The sequence below is a fragment of the Parasteatoda tepidariorum genome, chromosome 3, assembly GCF_043381705.1.
Source record: "Parasteatoda tepidariorum isolate YZ-2023 chromosome 3, CAS_Ptep_4.0, whole genome shotgun sequence".
Taxonomy (NCBI): domain Eukaryota; kingdom Metazoa; phylum Arthropoda; class Arachnida; order Araneae; family Theridiidae; genus Parasteatoda; species Parasteatoda tepidariorum.
This window is the reverse complement of record NC_092206.1, coordinates 92230330-92251236: the sequence shown is the minus strand read 5'-3', so window position 1 is coordinate 92251236 and position 20907 is coordinate 92230330. Positions and strand designations below refer to the sequence as shown.

Sequence of the window (20907 nt, the reverse complement as noted above, 5' to 3'; positions counted from 1 at the left end):
CAAGTTTAAACGTTAACATCTACATGTATTTCATGCGCCCCACGTTTTTCGTTTTTCAATTTTTTTCTTAATTATTATTATCCACTACTAAAACGTGTTTTTAAAAATATTACTTTTTATTTTGAATTTTTTTTTCTTGTAAACTTTATTTTTAATTATTAAATTGTTAATGTTTTGAATTAATAGGAGTCAGATTTAATTAATTTTGAATTATGTTTAAGGTACTGTCACATTTTATTTTTAATACACATCAATTCATAATAAAGCTATTTATTTCTTTATATTATTTTCAGATTTTAATATTTTTTATTAATTTAAATTGTAAACAGTCCTTAAGGAAAGAGATCAAACCTAAAATATATATAAAGAAACTGATGTGCACTAATATACATAAAGATGCAAAGAATTTAATGGGCTAATCAGAAGGAAATGATAACTACAGTTTTTTTCAACAAAGATTCTGAAAAAGAGATTATAATAAATAGTTCTGGTCTGTTCTTGGGTCTAGTTGTACAAGAAAAATCGACCGCCCTGAATGGCTTTTGCTCTAATGATCGGATCTTCATGTTCTAGGACTCATTCTTAATAGTTCGAGTGGGTGACCTTAAATATGCTAATTATTTAGTACACAAGATATTTTAAGTTACGAAACTAGACACAAAAACATATTTTTTCTGAATAAACAAACCTTTTTTTCTCAACAAATTCGGATTTCCGAACCCCAGAATATAGTGGGTAGCAGCAAACTGCGAAATATGGTCGTGATAGTTTTGTCAGGAGTGCGATCCTAAGTTTGGACACCTTAATATTAATTTTACTTATTGCAAACAATTATAAAATTTATTTATCCAAAAGGTAATTCCATGCAAAAAATTACTTATAGTATAGTAGCTACTTATTAAAAAAAAAAATTATTGTAAGGTATACAATTTCTTACATTTTAAGGTAGGTAATTTTACACGTCAAACTAAAAATTTGAGTGAAATTGGTAGAACAGTTCCAGAGAAATCGAACTTTAAAGAAGTCATACATTTGAAATTCGATTTCTCATGAACTTTTCAACCGATTTTGCTCAAATTTTGTATTTTGCTATGCAAGATTACGTAATTTTAAATGATGTAAAAAGTTTGATACTTTACAATTAAAAAATTTCTCTACTATTAACAACTAAAATAATAAATATTAATGAAAATGTATTTTTTTTTGCATGGAATTATCTTTTGAAAAATGAATCTTATAAGGATTGCTCTTCTAACCAAACTTTTGGAACCATTTTTTCCAGATTGCGGCTTCTATATTGGGAGTCAGAAATCCAAATTGGTCAAAAAAATATATGTTTATGCAGAGAAAGTACGTTTTTGTGTCTGATTTTGTAACTTATAATATCTTCTGCACTAATTAATTAGCCCATTTGAGGTCACCCTCTTGAACCATGAAGAATGAGTCCTGGAACATGAACATTCGATCATTAAATCAAAAGCTGTTTAGGGTGGCCCGTTTTTGTGGTGCACTGTACATTAGTAATGCATTTATGTATAAAGATTTAAAAGCACTTAAGATTCTAAACTAAATTGGAAGGTGGTTGCCGAAAGTAGAGATGCTCAGAGAAAACTCTGAGCAAAGGAATGAAGCCATTTCTTGAAATTAAGAAGTAGAGCCAATAAAGAAGAAATGTGTAGAAAGAATATAGTAAAAGTAGGGAAGAAAGAAAGATGTTAACTTACTTTGAACCTTCTGTCATATTTGTTGATGGTTTCGGCAAATTCAATACGTTCTCTTTTTCCAATTAAAGCTCTGAGGGCAGGATTATTATCTAATCCAATATAATCCCCAACAAAGTTCCTATTCAAGCTGTATCTTCGTCTTTCTTTTTTACCCACCAAAAGATCAGATGCTGGAACAAACATTTTATTTTTAATGTAATTAAAAGCAAAATTAGTTTTCTTAAACATTAATTTTATGCACAGGTAAAAATTTAAGTTAAATGTTCAGCAAAAAATATTTAATTCTTTTAAAACGTTCAGTTTAAATTTTATTCTACTTGTTAACAGTTTATATTTCAATTTATTATAAAATGTACAAAAAATATTTTTATAGAACAGTTTTACATTGAAACTATATGACATTTTAAAATGAAACATTTGCTGCGAATTTTTGAAAACTTTTTCTGGCTTTCTAACATAGCATTAAACGAGAAACAATTTTAAGAGTTTCAATATTGACCCAAAATAGCTACATATTTACAATAATAATAGTTAATAAAACAAGAGTAAGATTTAAAATTGAATGCCGTTTTTAAGCAGTCAAACATTTTAAAGTTATATATTAAGAATTTTTTGTAAAAAACATTTTTGAAACTTGGACAACAACAAAAATTAGCACTTTAACAACTACTAAAATAAATTAATTTTGTATTATAACAATAATTTTCAAGCATTTCGATATTAAAGATAAAGTTTTCTTGACATTAAGAAAACTTTCTTCTTAGTAAGTAACCAGAATGATATAGTTACTTAAATATGCAGAATTTAAAATTAGTTGGAAGAAAAGATAAGAAGCCTAGTCTGAGATAGTAACCTTCTTCTTTCAGCTTCTGGTATTGCTTCTTGGCAAAGTACTGGCGAAATGCTTTCTGAATAACTCTGGCATAGGCATCATATTTCCTTTCTCTCATTTCTTCAAGCAAAAACAACTAAAAAATATGTTAGAAAAACTATAAGCAATTTTTTTAATCATAAAATTCTTGGACACTCTTGGAAAAAAAAAATCTGGACTCACTAAAAGCTTGATTTCTATGGTAACAGGATTCCCACCTGACACACAACTTTCCGCATAATAGTTGACACATTTTAAAACCTCATCATCAGAGCCTTTTAAAATAGTGATATGCTTAACCATACAAAATTTGCATGATAGAAGATTAAAACTTGGTTGATTTCTAAGAAAGTGATTTAAAAAAATTTATATTTTGATGCTAATATCTTTTGAGCTGAGTACGCATGATACTGATTGCTTGATTTTAAAAACAACCGATTGACGAAAAAAATATATAATTAAAAAGGTTATTTCTGGTGAAAATGAAATATTGTAGTTAATTATGGAGAGAGAAAAAAAAAACAACAAAGTTTCAAAATCCTTTCATTTACTCTAGGGCAGTTCCACTATGATGAGGGGAGAACTTTGCTTCCCCGTCATTAGCCGTATAGTTGATAGTGGTATATATAAATGTTCATTTAGGCCAATATTGAATGAATATAACAGTTGAGTTTCCAGGAAATAATGTACAAATCGTTGAATGTAAATTTAGATTTTTATTAAGTATAATTTGAATCAGATAGTGGCCACATCTTCAACCAAAATAAGAAGTCCCTTAAAGGGATGAAATAATAATACTCTAGGCACTCTAGGGCAGTTCCACCATTTAGGAACATTGCATTTTCAGACTTTAAAAGCATGTAACTCAGTTTTAAAAAAAATTGAGCAGTTCTATGGGTCCAGGGAGTTAGTAAGTAAGTAATTTACACTTATTACAACTTACATAAGTTAAATTTATTTTTCTTAAATTCTTAAGCAACTAAAAATTAGAATAGGTGTTGTTTACTCCCTAGTACTACAGTCCTTGTTGTGCTCCCTAACAATTCTACTCTAAACCCGCCTGCCTCGCGATTTTGCTTTATAGTTTTTTATTTTCAAGGTCTTGAGGTCTCTCTCAATGTCATCAATCTGTCCCTTTCTCGGACGTTTTCATTGACTATTAAAGACATTTTGTGTGCACCTGTTGTCCCCCAATCTTTCTGCGTGTCCCAACCATTGGATTCTTTTTAATTTTATACAATTTACAAGGGGCTAACCCCCTGTTCGTTGCCGCTCAGCAACCCCGATGATTGCTTCGCAATAATGATTGTTTCTTGGCAGAAAACAGTTTTTCTACCTAAGTTAAAACTATTCACTTTACATATATGTTCTAAAAGGAACTCTGTTCGCTTATGCTTGTGCCTCCACTTCCCACATCCAAATATTATTATCTATTAGTATTGAAAATATTTAGATCTATTGATGAACAGAAGTAATTTTTATAAGTAATCATTTTTTTAAAATAACATTTACTTTGTTATAACATTATATTGTTCAAAAATTTGATGAGTTCACAATCATAATTTAATATTTTTGCTTATCAAAAGGGCAGATATATTAAAAACTATTTTTGCTTGCATCTTACTGTACATGAATCTGATCGTTAAGTTCTAAATCATTTAACAGATCTTTAATTTATAACAATATATTAATGTTATTTGCACAAAATTGTAAGCAAAACAGTTAACAATATTAGACCACCTTTCTAAATAACTTTATCTTAAAAAGTAGTGCAGAAGTACATTATAATAATTATAAAAAACAACAACAATTATTTTAGTTTTAAACTCTTGAAATAAAAGAATAATAATACAGTACAAGAAAATAACTTTGAGTATTGAGTATAGTAAAGTGCGACGAGCTCTCTGCGCTTAAATAACTTTAAATTAGGGATACAAAAATATTTATAGAAAAACAATATCTTTATGACTTTCATTAATTAAATGCTTATGGCAACCCAAACAATATGTAAATCAATGAGGAAAAACTGGATCCTACCACGTGATTTTCCGACCAATAAAAATGCACGGACACCAATGGAAAATTGCGCCACCATCATTAGATTTTTATACATAGTAAAATAAATGTCCTTTTTTAAAATTTAGTTTTGGATTTCATGATTAAATCTTTTTTTGCCACACATCTCCCACTCTGATTCGAGCAAAACTGGTTCTTAATGTTTTCTCTCTCAGGTGATTTGCATCTTTTCATGTTTTTGGGACACAGTCCGAGTGTTTGATCCATAGATAACCGTTGATCAAATCACAATTTTATACACTGTTAAATTTTGTTTTTTGATCCCATTACTTTTTGTATTGCAAAAAAAGGGGGAGTTTGATTTCTGGAATCATATCATTATCACAAATTAATCCAAGTACAGTAGGGAACCGATTATCCGGAACGATCGGGACCATCACTATTCCGGATAACTGATTTTTCCGGTTTTCTGAATCGCTACAAAAAGCCGTTTTTTCTATTGTTAAAGTAGGCTTTCGAACTATNGGAAATAATCTTAAAAAGAAGAAAAAACGATGAAGTAATACACTAATGATTATTTCCAAAATGATGGTAAGGTAAACAACTTTCAAAAAGGAAAGAAAAATCCTAAAATCTTATGAGGGAAAATTTTTTTAAAAATGGCAGGAAAATGTATCGAATTTCGTTCCTGTTTTTGGGTTTTCAGGTTTTCTGATTTCCGGACAACGGGTCCTGTACTGTTATTGAATTCTGTAACTTTTTTGATCTTCATAAATTTACTTTATCGTTATCACACCAAGACTCATTTTCAAATAAATTATTAGAATCGTTTCTTAACCCTATTAAATTCTTTTAAAGTCTGCAAATATGATGTTCCTTAATAAAGGAATAACCCTATAGTTGACACAAACTTTGTATGGATACAAATAATGTCATTTCTTAAAGCTTTAATCGTGACCAATTTAACAAAAAAAAAAAAAAAACTTGCCAGTTTTGGGTGAAAAATTACGATTTTATAGAGTTAACCGACAAAGGAGCGAGTCAAAACTATTTTCAAGGAGCGTAAAATTAATAACGTTATATTTTACCGATTCTGGGGCCTTGATAAAAATTTTGGTTTTCCCAAGTTGATAGTTATCATTATCCATATTTACACTGTTCAATATGTGGACAACTCCTTGCTTAACATCACCATTCCAAGAAGGCCATGTCTCTTTAGTTAAAATGGCATACCTAAAAGGAAAAAATAAGTTTACATAAAATTGACAAAATAAACTAATAAATATCTGTAAAAACTAGTATAAAAATGATTATTTTTTATGTCAAGTCAACTTGGAAGCATATTGAAGAAGACAACTAAGTGAGTTTTGTATTTTTAATGATTCCCACAGAAAATAATTATTCCAGCATAACATTTTAGGCAAAATTAAGCGGCTTTTTAATAACTATTACTTTCTTAGCGCTGTGGATCAGCCTTTCCAAGCTGCAGGCTCTCCTGCATCAATAACAGCACTGTTATTTCATAAGAAAGTAATGCATAGCTGAAACATTTGAGTAAAATTTAACCCAGAGGTTCAACACTTGGAGAGTGAAACTGTAGCTAACCATTAATCACAGCTCATTCAGTGCCTCAATCACTGTATCAACTTTAAATAACATCAATGAAAATTATTCAATATAAACAGAAAGAAAGCAAGAGTATGATTATCCTACTTAGCATAAGATTAAAATGCTTACATTGATTTAAATACATATGCATGCTAAGATTCAATTAAATTCAACCATAACCATAAAATTTAACCTGGATCACAAACTTTTTAACTATTTAATCAGACTTTTTTTAACAGCAAAATGCTAAACATAAGTTTGTTTAACAGATAGTGTTTGATATATTAAATCTAGGAGTATACAGGAGAAAAGCATACATGTTTAAATATAAGCACAAATACCGTAATTTCACTTCAATTAAGTTTTTAATTTAAAACAGAAATAAAAAACATAAAACATATAAACTGTACATTTTGCCAAATAAATAAATAATAATATATAAATAAATAATAAATTCAAAACTTAAAAAGCAATTAATAACGGGAGAACTACCGATTTCACTTCTTTACACTGCCTCAGGAGCTTACATTCTTTTTTTAAAAAAATGAAACCTTTTTTTTATTTTTTAAAGAAGAACTTCAAGTCTTTTTTTAACACTCATTCTCAAATATTGTTGTTTCAAACATATACAGTAATAAATTAACTACACAAAGTTTGAATTCCACTTACAAATGATGTGAAAATTTTAAATATAAATAAAATTTTTTAAAATAAATAAAGTGCAAATGTAAAACTTACCTATGTAAGAACTTTTTGAAAGGTCTCCTATATGCATACCCAGCTCTACGAACTCTTATATTTTCTTTTAAACCTAAATATTCAACTTGATGTTTCACCCTACAAATGGTAACATTGAATGAGTCAAATATCGTAACAGTCAAAAAGAAGAAGAAAAATTGTTTTATTATAAAATAAGCCAATACCTGTCTTCTTCCCAGTCATGTGGTTTTTTGGTCTCATTAGGTTTTATGCATCTGATATAGTGTGGTGTACACTTCATGAGAGCATCAACTAGTTGGTTGGCTTGAGTCTAAAAGTACAACACCCTTGATTAAAAACTTCTTTTTCATCCACTGATTCAAATAGAATCATAAATATAGTAAGTTAAAAAATGTAATTGAAATTCCAAAATAAAAGCAGTATAAGCATACATACTAAAATAAGAGATTATAAATTCTGATGCGTTATTATAGGACATCTGTATTGTACTGGTCATTATAAATGGAAATCTATTTAACAATATTCAATTTTATTTAAAACATTAGAACACAGATATAAAGAATTATTTGATTATTGAGAATAAGTGATTAATTCAATTAGATGTATCTCACAAAATTTCTATACATATACAGAGTCCAAAATCAGGAAGCTAATTTTCCGTAATAACAGATACAGATTTCTGTATTATTTTTCGTCATATTAAAATATAAATATTAACAAAAATATATATTATATTTTGTTATATAAATTTAAAAAAATAAATTTAATTGATACTTCACAGTTAAATTTTTCAATTAATAAAATAGATCATAAATTTAAGAAGTTGAATATTCATAACTAATGTTTAAACATAACATGTTTCGATTCAAATTGCTGAACAAATAACATCAATCCGATCCCACATAAAAAAATAGCATCATAACATTTCAAAGAAGAAGCATTTAAACAAATACATAATTTTTGGTAAAATATTGTTTCATGGGAAAAAAAAGTATCAAATTTCAGAATATAAATTAAGAAATTTTTATTTGCTAGTTGGTATAAAGAGGAATGATAAATTAGTCATAGATCAGTGAGTCAAAAAATTAACAGCATTTGGAATATTTTCTAAAATTGTCTTATGTTTGTAACAAAAATTTTATTTAATAAAATGATACACCAATACAACTATAAAACTTTTAGCATGTGAAAAAATTAGATAGCAAAACTGGCCTTAAAAATCTCAGTTAAATTAGACAATTGAAAACTTTGTATTAATATTAATCAATGAATGACATGCTTAATAAAACACATAAAGACATCCAAATTGCCAACAGAACTTCCCTCTACACTTTATCAATAAAAGGAATTGAAGTTTCATTTGATCTTTTTTTGCATTCTTTGAAAAGTGTATGACAGAAACTTTTAGACAGTGTTGTTATTCTTCCACAAACTCTTTCCGAGTTTGTGGAAGAATTTTTTAAAAAAAGAGAAAAATCTCAAATCCAAAAAAGAGGCATTAAAATATCTGATAAAAAAATAGGGTTCATCTCCAAACTGCAATGTTTGTCCATTAAAATAATAATAGAAAAAATAGAAAATTGCATTTTATCTTAGTTTTTTGAACAGAACTAAACTCTTTATGATATCCTTATGTTGTGGAGCAAAAATAATTTAAATTAAATAAAAACATTGACAAAATGGTAAATATTTAATTAAGCAAACTTGAAATAGAATTAAAGTAGGCGTTGTGTTACCTTTATTTTGCTGCCAGCAGTGGTTGGTCTACTTCGTATAGTCCCAGATACATCTTCAGGAAATAGCTCTCTCATAAATGAACTATAAAAATTCAATAGCATTAAAAACAGAAATCACTAAATGGGTGGTTTGTTGTTTTTAATGCCACTGCCATTATCAGCAAGCCTGCTTGGTGAAACCAAGCGAATTTAAGGCAGAGGGTGAGTTTCTTGTTTTTCAGTGGCACCACAAATGGTCAAGAATAAGACTTCAGCCACACACATCTCACAACCTGTTTTATAGGTAGTCTTCATTTATTCATCCACGGATTGTAATTTTGACCTGAAGCGGAGAACGATTAATCTCCAATTCAGTACCCCCAGAGGTATGATTTTTTAATGTATGGTAACGTGGAGGACTTCATGACCCAACAGATTTAACACGCACCCCTTACTACTCGGGGAGTCTTAGGCTGGTGGGTATCGAAACCACATCCTCTTGGACATAGGCCTAATGCCTTACCAACAATACTATAGGTGGTTTAATTTTCTCAAGGTCTTTTATAGACCAATTTTCAATTAATATTTCCTTAAAAATATCTTTCAATAGTTCATCTTCCTAAATAAGTCCTCATAATTATATATTTTGAGATAGATAGATAATTACAGCTCAAAAATCATTTCGAAATTTAAAGCTTTATTTTAACGTGAGACCATAACAGACTCCACTTCGTAATTTGTGTGAAAAAATGTCTTTTTTATATCTGTTCACTTTACTTTATTATTTACTTTTGTTATTTCTATTGATAATTGTCAGAATAATTTAAAATAGAGTTCTTATAGATTAGGTAGGTCTACAACGAAAATATTTTTTTGGAAAAAATACTTTTGATTAAATATCTCAAATTTTAAAAGTGTAACTAATTTCAAATAAACAAAATAGACATAACATACTTTTCACTACTTTGCATGACTTGAATAATGTCAGTAAATAACACATCTCGGTTTTTCTCACAAAATCCTTCAACGTTATAGGTGACCTTAAACATGTCAAAAGAAAATAAAAGTTACCAACTAACCAATAAAAATGAATATCACAACAAAAAATAATTAATAACAAGCGATTTCTAATGTATTATTGTAAGCAAATATACTCTTAAAGAATTGTAATGCGCTTTATGGGAAGATATATAAACTTTTTAAGAACCAATGATATTATTTTTAAATAAAAGGATCAAAAGTATAGAAAATAATTATGAAACAACTCTTTTAAAAACTTAAGTAGGTTAGAGAACTAAATTGTTGAAACAGAATTATTTTAACAAGTGTTTTTAATTCATAACAAGATTTGATTCATTGCTAGTAATTTTCTGACTATCTCTTTTAACTTAACATTTATGATTTAAACTTAATTAAAAAAGTACATTTTACACTATAGCAACAATTTTCAGACTAAGTCTAATGCAATTTTGAGAAAAATATTTTGAGTCAAAACTGATATGAAAAACTGTTTCTAAATACAATTATTTTATAATGTAAATACAAAATTACAGTAGAAATGACATCTTTAGTTTTGGCATAAAACTTGATATTATGAATGTAAAATGCATTAAACTCAATAAGTTCATTAACATAGATAACAAATAAAAAATTAATAAAAGGAAAAAAAAGATTTTCAAAAAACAAATTTAAACTCCACAAAAGCATATAAATTTAATGGACAATAACTTAAAGTGCTTGTTAAATAGCTGTGAAACAACATGAGATTCCACATCGAAAATATTAAGACAAATGTTTTATAAATAAAACAGAAATGTTAACTTACTTTACCAGCATAGTGATGTATGGCAAAATCTATACCAGATGTTTGAAAGTGAGCATGGGAACCAACAGCTTTAGATAATTTCTAAAATAATACAATGATATGTGCAAATAGTCAAATTTTTTGCAGCAATTAATGATAAATAAAAGTAAATAACACAACTGAAAATTCAGGTGTTCTGAAGTTTTGATTAAATTATTTCATAAAAAAAATAATTTTCAGACATAAATTTTTAAACGATAGTAAGATAAGACAATAATTGCAAATAAAGAAAAGTATAAAATTAGAACGTACATAAAATTTAAATTAATTAAAAAGTAATCTTTTTTTAATAGTTTTAAATTTTTTTTAATTAATACAAGACACTCACAAAATCATGAAAATAAACTCTCAAATTAACCCTTTAAGATCAATCGTGATCTGAGTTTAGGGTCCCGTTTTGCAATGCAGACATATCCATCCAATTTACTTAATAAGAAAAAGATGAATAGAATATCAAAACCTACTCATAAATGTACCTTCTCTGTACAAACATGTAGTATTTTTTGATGAATTAGGATTTTAACCCTATGATAATGAAACACTTATTTAACCTACTTTTGAATTAACCCCTTCCTTCTCGCTCCTGTGAAATTTCCGGGCTGGAGTGTTCAGTAGTAACGCACCCATAAGAATAAAACTAATTCATTTCCTTTGCCCAGAAAACATTTTATTTCTCATTTTATACACCAGATGGCAGTATCAGGATATTTTTAAGGTAATTGTAGATAGTTAGTTTATTTTAAACTAGATGTCAGCACCAATTTAAATACGTGTATTTGGCAAAATAGGCACTTTTATGACCGTTTTCTTGAAAATTAATCGATTGTTAAGGGGTTAAGAAATTCAAAATTGCCATTTTTTGGAGAAATTAGGGGCTACTGCACTATCTGGACAAAAGTATCCCGACACCTACTTAAAGCATCATGATGTGGAGGTATTTTTCATGTTGGCATAGGTTCCCAAGTAGGAAACATAAATTCTGAGATGTGGACATTCTGAACAATGTTGGTCTTCCAAGCCTTTGACAAAATTTGGGGGAAGGTCTCCCCAGCAGGATAACTGCACCATTCTCACATCCAGGAATTGAAGAAATGGGTGTTCAAATATTGGACTGGATTTCCTGGAACCCTGACTTAATTCCGTATAATATACCATTTAAATCAACGCTAATCGCAGTTAGCACTCACTTCAGCTGTGACAGATGCCAAGAAGTAAATTCCAATGGTCACTAATCAAAAGTGGTGGAAAGTCTGCCATGACATTTGCAGACTGTCATCGATGCAAAAGAAGAACCAGGGTGAGATTGAGAGCTTGTGGCCCATGGGAGCCTTTGAATTAGGTACCTCTTGAAAGTTCGTATGTATTACCACATTAGTAAAAAAATACAAAACTGAAAAGGAAATTTAACCAAATAAATATTTTTTTGCCATGCTCTAAGGTATCATGATAAAATTGCCAAATTTTGACACATTTATCAAATTTCATCACATATTATCCCAGTTTGCAAAATCAACTGTTATTTGTCTTATTAAATTTGTCCGTTAACCCCTAATTTTATGCATATTATGCTGCAATTACACATGTTTTTTTTTGCTGCGTAATTTATTTGCGTAAAAGTATTTTTCCTTTCTTTTTTACTAATTTTTAGAGGGAGCTAATTTTTAAGGGGCCCCAGGTCTCAAAAATTTGGGGGTGAGGTTCCCGATTATACACTCAAAAGTTTGTAAACTAGGAATTTTATGCCTATGCATTAGGCTGTAGATGCAGTTTCCTATAGTTATTGAAATTGTGAAGCCCTTATGCAGCCTCAGACTTATTCATTACATAAAATTCCAAGTAAATATTTCCTCCATTACGTCAAGACTAAAACAAATTATGATAAAATATGTTTTAAAACTAAATTATTTTTCAATGATTTTTTTTTTAAAGTTCAAAATGACAAGGGGTCCAGGAGGCGTAGTGTCAGGAGGATAATGTATGAAGTACAAACTTTTGTGTGACCAGAATAGGCTTTTGATAGTACAATTAGCACAAAAATTTAAACAACTAAAAGGAAAGAGCACAATTTGGAAAATTCACTGTTGAATGAGATTCAGCATATCGATAGTACACTGATCATCTGGTAAGTCTTGAGAATGAGAACTCTTTTTAGGGCTTGTAACATGCAAATTTTTATTACCATCTTAATATTTTTTGAAGTAAATTAAATTTATACCATCAAATAAACATATAGGGGTTCATTCCCAGAGGTGCCAATTTTTTTAACTAGTTTTCCATAATAAAAAGTACAGTACATATAATGTTAACAAAAATTCAAATTAGTGTTTTTACAAAATTCAACATTACTATTAAATAAAAAAAAGTAACACTTAAGTGTTACTTTTGTTTGAATATTTGCTGCAAACAACAAAATTTCGAAACTATTGATAGCTAAGGAAAAAAATTATTTTAAATAGATTATTATAAAAACTCTTGAAATTCCTAATTTTCAAAATCCATCAAATTGTAATAATTACAGTTAAATCGCTGCGGTAGGCACCCCTGATTTCTTAAAATAATAACCAACACACTGGCCACCCAATTCCAAGAAAAAAGTACTATATGAACATTTAAAAAAAGATTATTTACTGAATAAATATTTTTTTGACCTATGGTGTACTAACCTAGGTGGTAATGTACTGGCAGACTATCTCACCTCAAAGTAAATATCTCAAGTCATGTGCTCCTTTTGTAAAACGAATTTTGTACATAAAAAAAGAAAAATACTTACACCCAGAAGCTGAGCATCGGAACCTTCATTGACAGCATGCATTGTTGCACAGACATCATCCACAATGGACATTATTCCAGGAGGGGAAGTCTTGTTCTCGATGAGATCACACACTATTTTATTATTGAAGTATTCTATTGGATTCCATTTAATACCCTCCTGTACATACTCTTCCTGAAACAGATATTATTACTCAAATTACTTCTGGAAAAATAATCACATTTAAACTAAAAATGTTTATATCAAACTTAGTAAAAATAATGAACACAAAAGATATGTAGAGTACGAGCTAAGAATTAGAAATTATTAGCCAGAAAATTATCCAAATTTCAAAAGCATTCGCTATGCAAATCTTAACAACTTTTTAAGAAAATTTTTTTGCCATAGAATTACTTAAAGGGGTTTTTAATCTGTATTTTATGGTAGTTTGTTTCAGGCTTATATTATTTGGACCCAATAATAATTGATTACGCAGCGCATCTACCACAAAGTACTGTAATTGAATAAAAAATACTGATTTGTTCAGAAAAATTCATTTTGACGTTATCTTGAGGATTGAATTATATATTTTTCTTTCCAGTGGAAAATATCATTCGCCAAAACACAATTTTATACGCCAAATTTACCATTTTATCACATTTGACAAGGTGGAGAAGGCTTAATGTGGGCCATATGTCATGTTAATATGCAAAATTATGATTAATAAGTAACAACAGAATAATTTAAATTCTTAATTATAATTAATAAAAAAATGTTCCAAATTTAATTGTTCATTAAATACAATATAATTGTGTATCATTTTTCTATCACCTGGAAAGAATCATCCTCTACATGATAAATATATTTTTTAAATTTTTTTATTTATTAAATAAATTTAATTTGTTGTCTTGTTCTTTTAAAGTTAAGTGATGTAATTAGAGAGCATGAAAATTATGAGTTAGCATGCTATAAAAATAAGGAATTTAAATATTTAAACTAAGAAGTCTCATAAATAGAATTTTAAATATCTGACTTTTTTACCATTCGATTTTTCAGGAACTATTCAATTAATTTCTCGTCAAATTTTGCATTTTTCAATATAATAACTTTCCTTTAAAATGATGATTTTAAATGAAACTAAGCAATTCAAAATTTAAGGAAAATTGATAAATAAAGTAACAAATAATTATTGAAAGTTATTTTTTGCAGGGAATAATTTTTAGAGAAGTGTATTTTATAATTGTGTGCTAACATTTCATTTTGCTCAAAAAGTTTTCAAGGTATGGCAAATTATATAAAAAGTACAATTAACATTACGGGGTCCAAACTATTGACAGCTCTCCTGACCAAACTATTGGGATCATTTTTCATAATTTGAGGCAATCTCCTGTACTTTGAGGAGAATCACAATCCGTTGAAAAAAAGGTATGTTTATCTAGGGAAAGTATGTTTTTGTTTATTTGGGGTTTTTCCAATTGTATATGTATCAGAATTTGGAAAACACAATTCTCTTAAATATTAACAATGAAATCAATCTAAAATGTTATACAAATGGGCTACAAATAAAATCAAAGCTACTATACCTGTTCAGCTTTTAGTGTTAATTCTATAAATATCTGCTGTAATTTTTCATTTACATAGTTGATGCAAAATTGTTCAAACCCATTTTTCTGGAAGATTTCAAATCCATAGATATCCAGAATTCCAACAGTTAGTTCAGTCATTGGAGTTTTCATTGCAGAATTTACAACCTGAGAATCAGGTACAAAATTATTAATATGGCAACACTAAAAAGCACTTTTAAACAAAATCTTCAAAATGCTGAAATTTATAATTTTAACTACAGTGAAACCTCCAGGAAAGACCACCCTTTTGTAGTGACCTCCTCTATTTACGATCACTTTTGGGATGCACAGATGCATTTTTTCTTTAGACTTTGTGTTGAAAATCTTGGAAGAGACCATCAAAATCTCCCCCAGCAACTGGGCTATCTTCTGCAGCAAATGTGAAAAAGGTCAAATACACAAAAAATATTACCAAAACAAATAAGTAGATTCAAATGCAATCAAAATATTTGTGTCAGATTCTTATTTAGAGAGGTCTTTTTGATGCTTTCGGAGAGAGATTGACAACCTTATGTTGCAGTCAGAGTGCACTAAAGACGATAATATCTATGATTTATTTTTAGATTTGAAAGTTAAATTAGAAATAAAAAGTTATTTTAGAAAAAACTAAGTATAACAAGCAAACAAACCTGTTCTCATTTTTTAAAGTTGACTCATTTTTATGATATAAAATTTAATGTAAACTTAAACAAAAAACATAATTGTTTATTTATTTAAAATAGTTCTATTATTCATAAGTGGTAAATTTGCTTTCATGCATAAAATTAGAGGTCATTTTTATTGACGGTAAGTTTTATTCATCTATCCGGTTTCAGTGAAGCCAGCACAAGTGGCACTTTTGCACCAAAAAAAAAACGAGACTCAGTAAAATTAAAATCGCTTACAAAATATTACGTACCTTCGATATAATTTTCAAGTCAACGAAGGTAACCCCTAAGAGCAACCAACCTCCATTAACGACCATTTTACAGTGGAATAGAGAGTAGTCGCTCCCGAGAGGTTTCACTTTACTAGAACTTAATGAAAAATTATGGTATGCCATCTTGTAAATTTAACTCAGATTTCTCAGGTTGTCAACTACAAATATTATAATCAGAATGGCTACAAACACTCAAGCAGAAAAAATCTTAAAATTTCTAGATTTATGTTTGTCAAGTGTTTCCCATTTTTGTACCTAATGACTTAAATTGTATTATTAATTTTTCAGTTCTGTCTTATTTATGTTAACATAAAATATATTACAAAACAACTAAACTTGCTATTGCAATGAAATTAAACAAGTAGTTTTTTTAAAAAATTAAACAAAAGAAACATATTCTGTGAAAAAAGTTTCAGGTAAATAGCAATAAAGAGATATAATGGGTGACACACCATTGTTAAACGTCATTTTTTTAAAATAGAAGACAAAAATATTCGATTGTGACAGTGCGATATTTTCTCAGAAATGTGAAAATGAGTTTTTGCAAAAGAAATTTTAGATAGTAAGTAGTTATGTAATTTCATAGATATAAATTTAATGACATAAAAGTGAATAAAGATCGAGCATCAAAAAATATCTATTAGAAGTAGCAACAATTTTTTTTGTTGGAAAAGGTGCTGGACTTTTAGGCATCTCAAACTGAAATTAACTCATTTTCTGGGATTTTTTAAAAATATTTTAATAAATTCTTTTCAAGGCCCATGATCAAATAACTAATTCTGACATCGACATGAGGACAGCCACCACTCTCATCAGACAAAGAACAAAACATCATAAAAACATGAAAATCTCTGCAGATGGGACTAGAAAATATCAAAACTGTGGCAACTGTCCCAATGTGGAACTCACACCATATCATGTTTTTAACTGCCCTGCAGTCGCTGCAGGGCTTCACCTCTTAAACTACCCTACAGAAGAAGATTTATATACATTTAATACCATAGAGATAGCAAAGACTATTCAAGCACACCATGAGATATGATTCAATAGAGGATGCGATACTAACCAATAAATTATTTTAACATTTTTTTTTTAATTTTTCCAAATTGATAAAATATGTTTGAACATTTTTAATTTTTTGATCAAATGTTTAGAAAAGAAGTGGAGAGGTGAACTTTTTTAATTCATTCTCTGGAAAGATGTCAATGAATGTATAAAAGCTTAAAATAGATAAAAATTTATTCCTTTCTTTCTAATTTTATGGAAATGAAGCTTTCATTTAATCATTATTATCTATACTTTTTTTTTAATACTTTCATAATTTTACTTTAACGATTTTTTATTTCTCTAACAAAAAAGTAGAAATTTTTTGATTGATTATTAACCAGATATATTGTTGTTTTATTGATTGAAATGTTGATGACAAGCCCTTTTGAAACATACACTATTTAATTAGACATAAGAAAAATACTGTGCTAAACTTTTCTGCCCCTGATGACAAGAGAAAAAGGGGAAGAGCAAGATTGACTTTTCAGGTGAATTACCTAAATAACAAGGTGAGTAGCTAAATCTGTCAACAAAACAGAAGCTCTTTTTAAGCACTCAAAAAATATTTTAAAGCACTATATACATTAACAAAATGATTTAACTTTCGATGATCATGAGAAAATAACTAGTTTCTGACAAAGAACTCTTCTTTTGATTATATTAGCAGTTATAAAATGATCGAGAGATTTTTCGTTTCGATATCAGAGGGAGGAAAATGAAGCCAGAAATTGAGAATATCTTGCAAAATGCAGCAGAGTTGCACATGAGAGTGCAAGAATCTCACCGAACTCAGGTCAGTAGACTCACATATGGACTCGCAAGTATTTAATGAAACATGTAAAATGATTGGCGCTTTTATACGCTATGAACTGACGGTACGCCGAAATAGATTGTTGTTAAATGAATTGTGAAAACGTTGAATAGAACAATGTGAAAGCACGCTTTTTCATAGTATGTGGCGAAATTCGACGTGGTAACGAAAAAGTTTCATTTTTGAAAAGGGAAAATTAAGCACTTTTTAAAATCACCCAATGAATAAAAGCACATTTAAGGGCTTTTAAATAATGAAAATCAAAAATAAGCACCTTTAAGCACTTTTTAATGAATAAGAACACTTTTTTTTCCAGCTTTTCTGATACTAAAAAGATGTCACGATAACAATTATCAAAGAGAATTAAAAATAGAACGGATTTGACAAAATATGTAATAAATGTCAAAACAGATAATGAACTCACTTTGACCAAGTAATCAAAAACGCGAGTATATAATCCTTTAGCCCAGGCATCTCTTGTGTAAACAGCTTGTTCTAAGTTGAGTTGCATATGAATTGTTTCTGATTGTCCACCCCATTTACTGTCCATGACACGACTAGTTAATTTTGATTTTATCAGCTCAGCTTCAATACCAAACAAATAAGCTGGAAAACCTAAAACTAAAGAAAATAATAATTAGAATTCTCTTTCTCTAATAATAATTATGTTCTCTTTCAATAATTAGGATTTTGATTATTTTATTGAAATGATCAAAATACAAAAATTAATTGTTCCAATATAATCAGTAATTATATTAATCACTTAATTTATCCTCTACTCACGTGCCTGAAATAACTATTATAGTTAACAAGGTTTTTTCGAATAAAAACAAATTAGGTTTTAGGTAAAATTATGGGTTTTGAAAAAAAATGCCAGTCGAAATGCTAAGGGTCAGTCGATCCTGAATAAGAATGAAGGAATCAAGTAATTTGAAATATTTTAAAACAAATAGTGGGGGGGGGTAGTAAAGAGAGAGGTTAAGATTAATAGTTGAGAAGAGTTTATTCTTACACTGATCATCCTCCACAGCAGCATAATTGCCATTTTCTACGAAAGTCACATTTCCTAAATGTAGAATACCAGCAACTGCCTGCAGCACATTCATTTGTTCATCATCAGTCATACCCATTACTGTCATAGCTTTCTAAAAATGCACATATTCTATAAATACTTATTCTTGGGAACATATTTTTTATTTATAAAAAGCAGCAGTGAAATTTTAAATTTTACAAAACCACACATACAATAATATATTAAAAAAAACAATATATTAATAATATATTATAAACAATAATATATTTCACAATAATATATTTAAAAAAAACTAAATTCATTTTCTAATTAAGAAAAATTTGAAGGCAAAAGAATATTTACATAACATTTTTAATTTAAAACTTAACAAGAGTTTTCTTCAACATTTTAATTTGTTCAAAAATATTTGGAGTTAAAGTACTTTTTTCCAAGATTTTTTTCTGTTTTTTTGCTTAAAATATTGAAGATTTAATCAATTTTGTAAAGCAATTAATCTTTCTTTCTAAAGATACTTATTTTATAAGCTCACAATTGAGTTGACGTGAAAAACAAGAACAAAAAATTAGAATGAGATTAGATGATATAAACCTTAACATTTATATTGAAAGTTTTCAAAACGGAAAAACTTAAAACAAGAGAAATAAAAACTGTTTCCGACTTGAACTGTTATAAGTCTTGTTAACGAGTAAAATTGCTTACCATTTATTTCTTTTTATTGGATCACATGATCTGTACTAAGATTAAGTTTTCTTTTCAAGTACAGGTAATTTTTTTTCAAATCTAGGTAATTATTTATTTCCTTAAATTAAAGATATTGATAAAAATTTTTTACATAAATAATACATATTTACAATCTATGATATTAAAAGCTAACATAATCTTATTGGAAAAAAACTGGTAGAAATGACTAAACCCAGACTAATGAAATTTCTCTTGATTCAAGCACATTATGAAATTTTCACTGTGATAAAACTTTAATGAAAGCAAGAAATATGTGCTTTAAGAAGAAAATGTCCTTAAGAAGAAATGCACAGGGTGCGTAGCCAAATCTTTCACCAAAAAATAAGCACCTCTTAAGAACTTTTTAAGTACTCAAAAAAAAAAAGATTTTTAAGCACTGTATACATTAAAAAAATGCAAATTTTTTTTTAAAGACTTTACATGATTATGATAAAATCATTAGTTTCTGACAAAACACTCTTTTTCTTGGTATAAAATGAAGCCAGAAATGGAGAATATCTTGCAAAATGCATCAGAGTAGCACAGAAGAGTGCAATAATCTCACCGAAGCCAACTCAGTATGCACATGTGGACGCCCAAGTATTTCATCAAACCTGTAAAAATGATTGGCGCTTTCATACGCTATGAACCGACGGTACACCGAAATGGATTGTGGTTGAATGAATTGTGAAAACATTGCATAGAATAATGTGAAAAGTACGCTTTTGCACAACATGTGGCGAAAATCGACATAGTAAAGAAAAAAATATAATTTTTGGAAAGATGAGCCAAAATCGAAAAAATTTTAAAAACCAAAATTGAAAATAAGTACCTTTAAGCACTTTTTAAAAACGCTACGCACCATGATGCATAAAATTTTATGTGTTTTGCTTAATTGTTGTTGAATAAATGTAGCTCATGAAAAAAATTATTACTCAGTAAACAATAAAAAAAATCATCATGAAGAAAACATCGAGTAAACATTATGAGGGTTGGTGAGTTCAGTTTTTACATAAAGAGGATGTTTTCCATGTTATTGTTTTGCAGCCAGAAAAACCTGAAATAATATCAGATGACAAAAAAAGAGAAATTGTCTCACATTGAAAAAACAATTTACAGAAAACAGTCACAGTAAAGTTTGCAGTAAACAATTCACAGTTAAATTTTTTTTTCACGGTTGATAATTTTTTACAATGAATTTTTTTAAAAAAAGTTACTACATTTTTATAACAATAAGTATAGTTATGATTAATAACGTACCAATGTTTCTTGAAAGTCATGAGCATCATTTGTACCTTCCACTTTGAATGTGCCACTCTGATTTAAATACCAGTAATAATCAGGAGTCATTATACCCAAATTCTCTGTAAAGAAAAAAAAATCAGCTTATTTCGTTTAAATGAATAAATTTAACTTGAACAGCAGTTTTATATGATAAAATTGAATATATAGCCTGAAATATTTTTTTGACAAAAACTATAAACA

General features: G+C 28.4%; 1 protein-coding gene across 4 annotated transcripts in view; it reads right to left on the bottom strand.

Annotated features, from left to right (window-relative positions):
* The window catches only part of LOC107441660 (unconventional myosin-Ie), a 136056-nt gene that overhangs the window by 12239 nt on the left and 102910 nt on the right, over positions 1–20907 (bottom strand). For all 4 annotated transcript variants that reach the window (XM_071179008.1, XM_071179009.1, XM_043051768.2 and 1 more), the window contains exons 9-21: positions 20683–20786; positions 18682–18814; positions 18094–18290; positions 14851–15018; positions 13289–13462; positions 10480–10560; positions 9609–9694; positions 8676–8757; positions 7143–7249; positions 6958–7056; positions 5700–5844; positions 2578–2692; positions 1725–1894 (exon numbers count right to left, since the gene is read on the bottom strand). In XM_071179008.1, the coding sequence (XP_071035109.1) occupies positions 1725–1894; positions 2578–2692; positions 5700–5844; positions 6958–7056; positions 7143–7249; positions 8676–8757; positions 9609–9694; positions 10480–10560; positions 13289–13462; positions 14851–15018; positions 18094–18290; positions 18682–18814; positions 20683–20786 (1661 nt within the window). The remainder of the gene's footprint in view (positions 1–1724; positions 1895–2577; positions 2693–5699; positions 5845–6957; positions 7057–7142; positions 7250–8675; positions 8758–9608; positions 9695–10479; positions 10561–13288; positions 13463–14850; positions 15019–18093; positions 18291–18681; positions 18815–20682; positions 20787–20907) is intronic.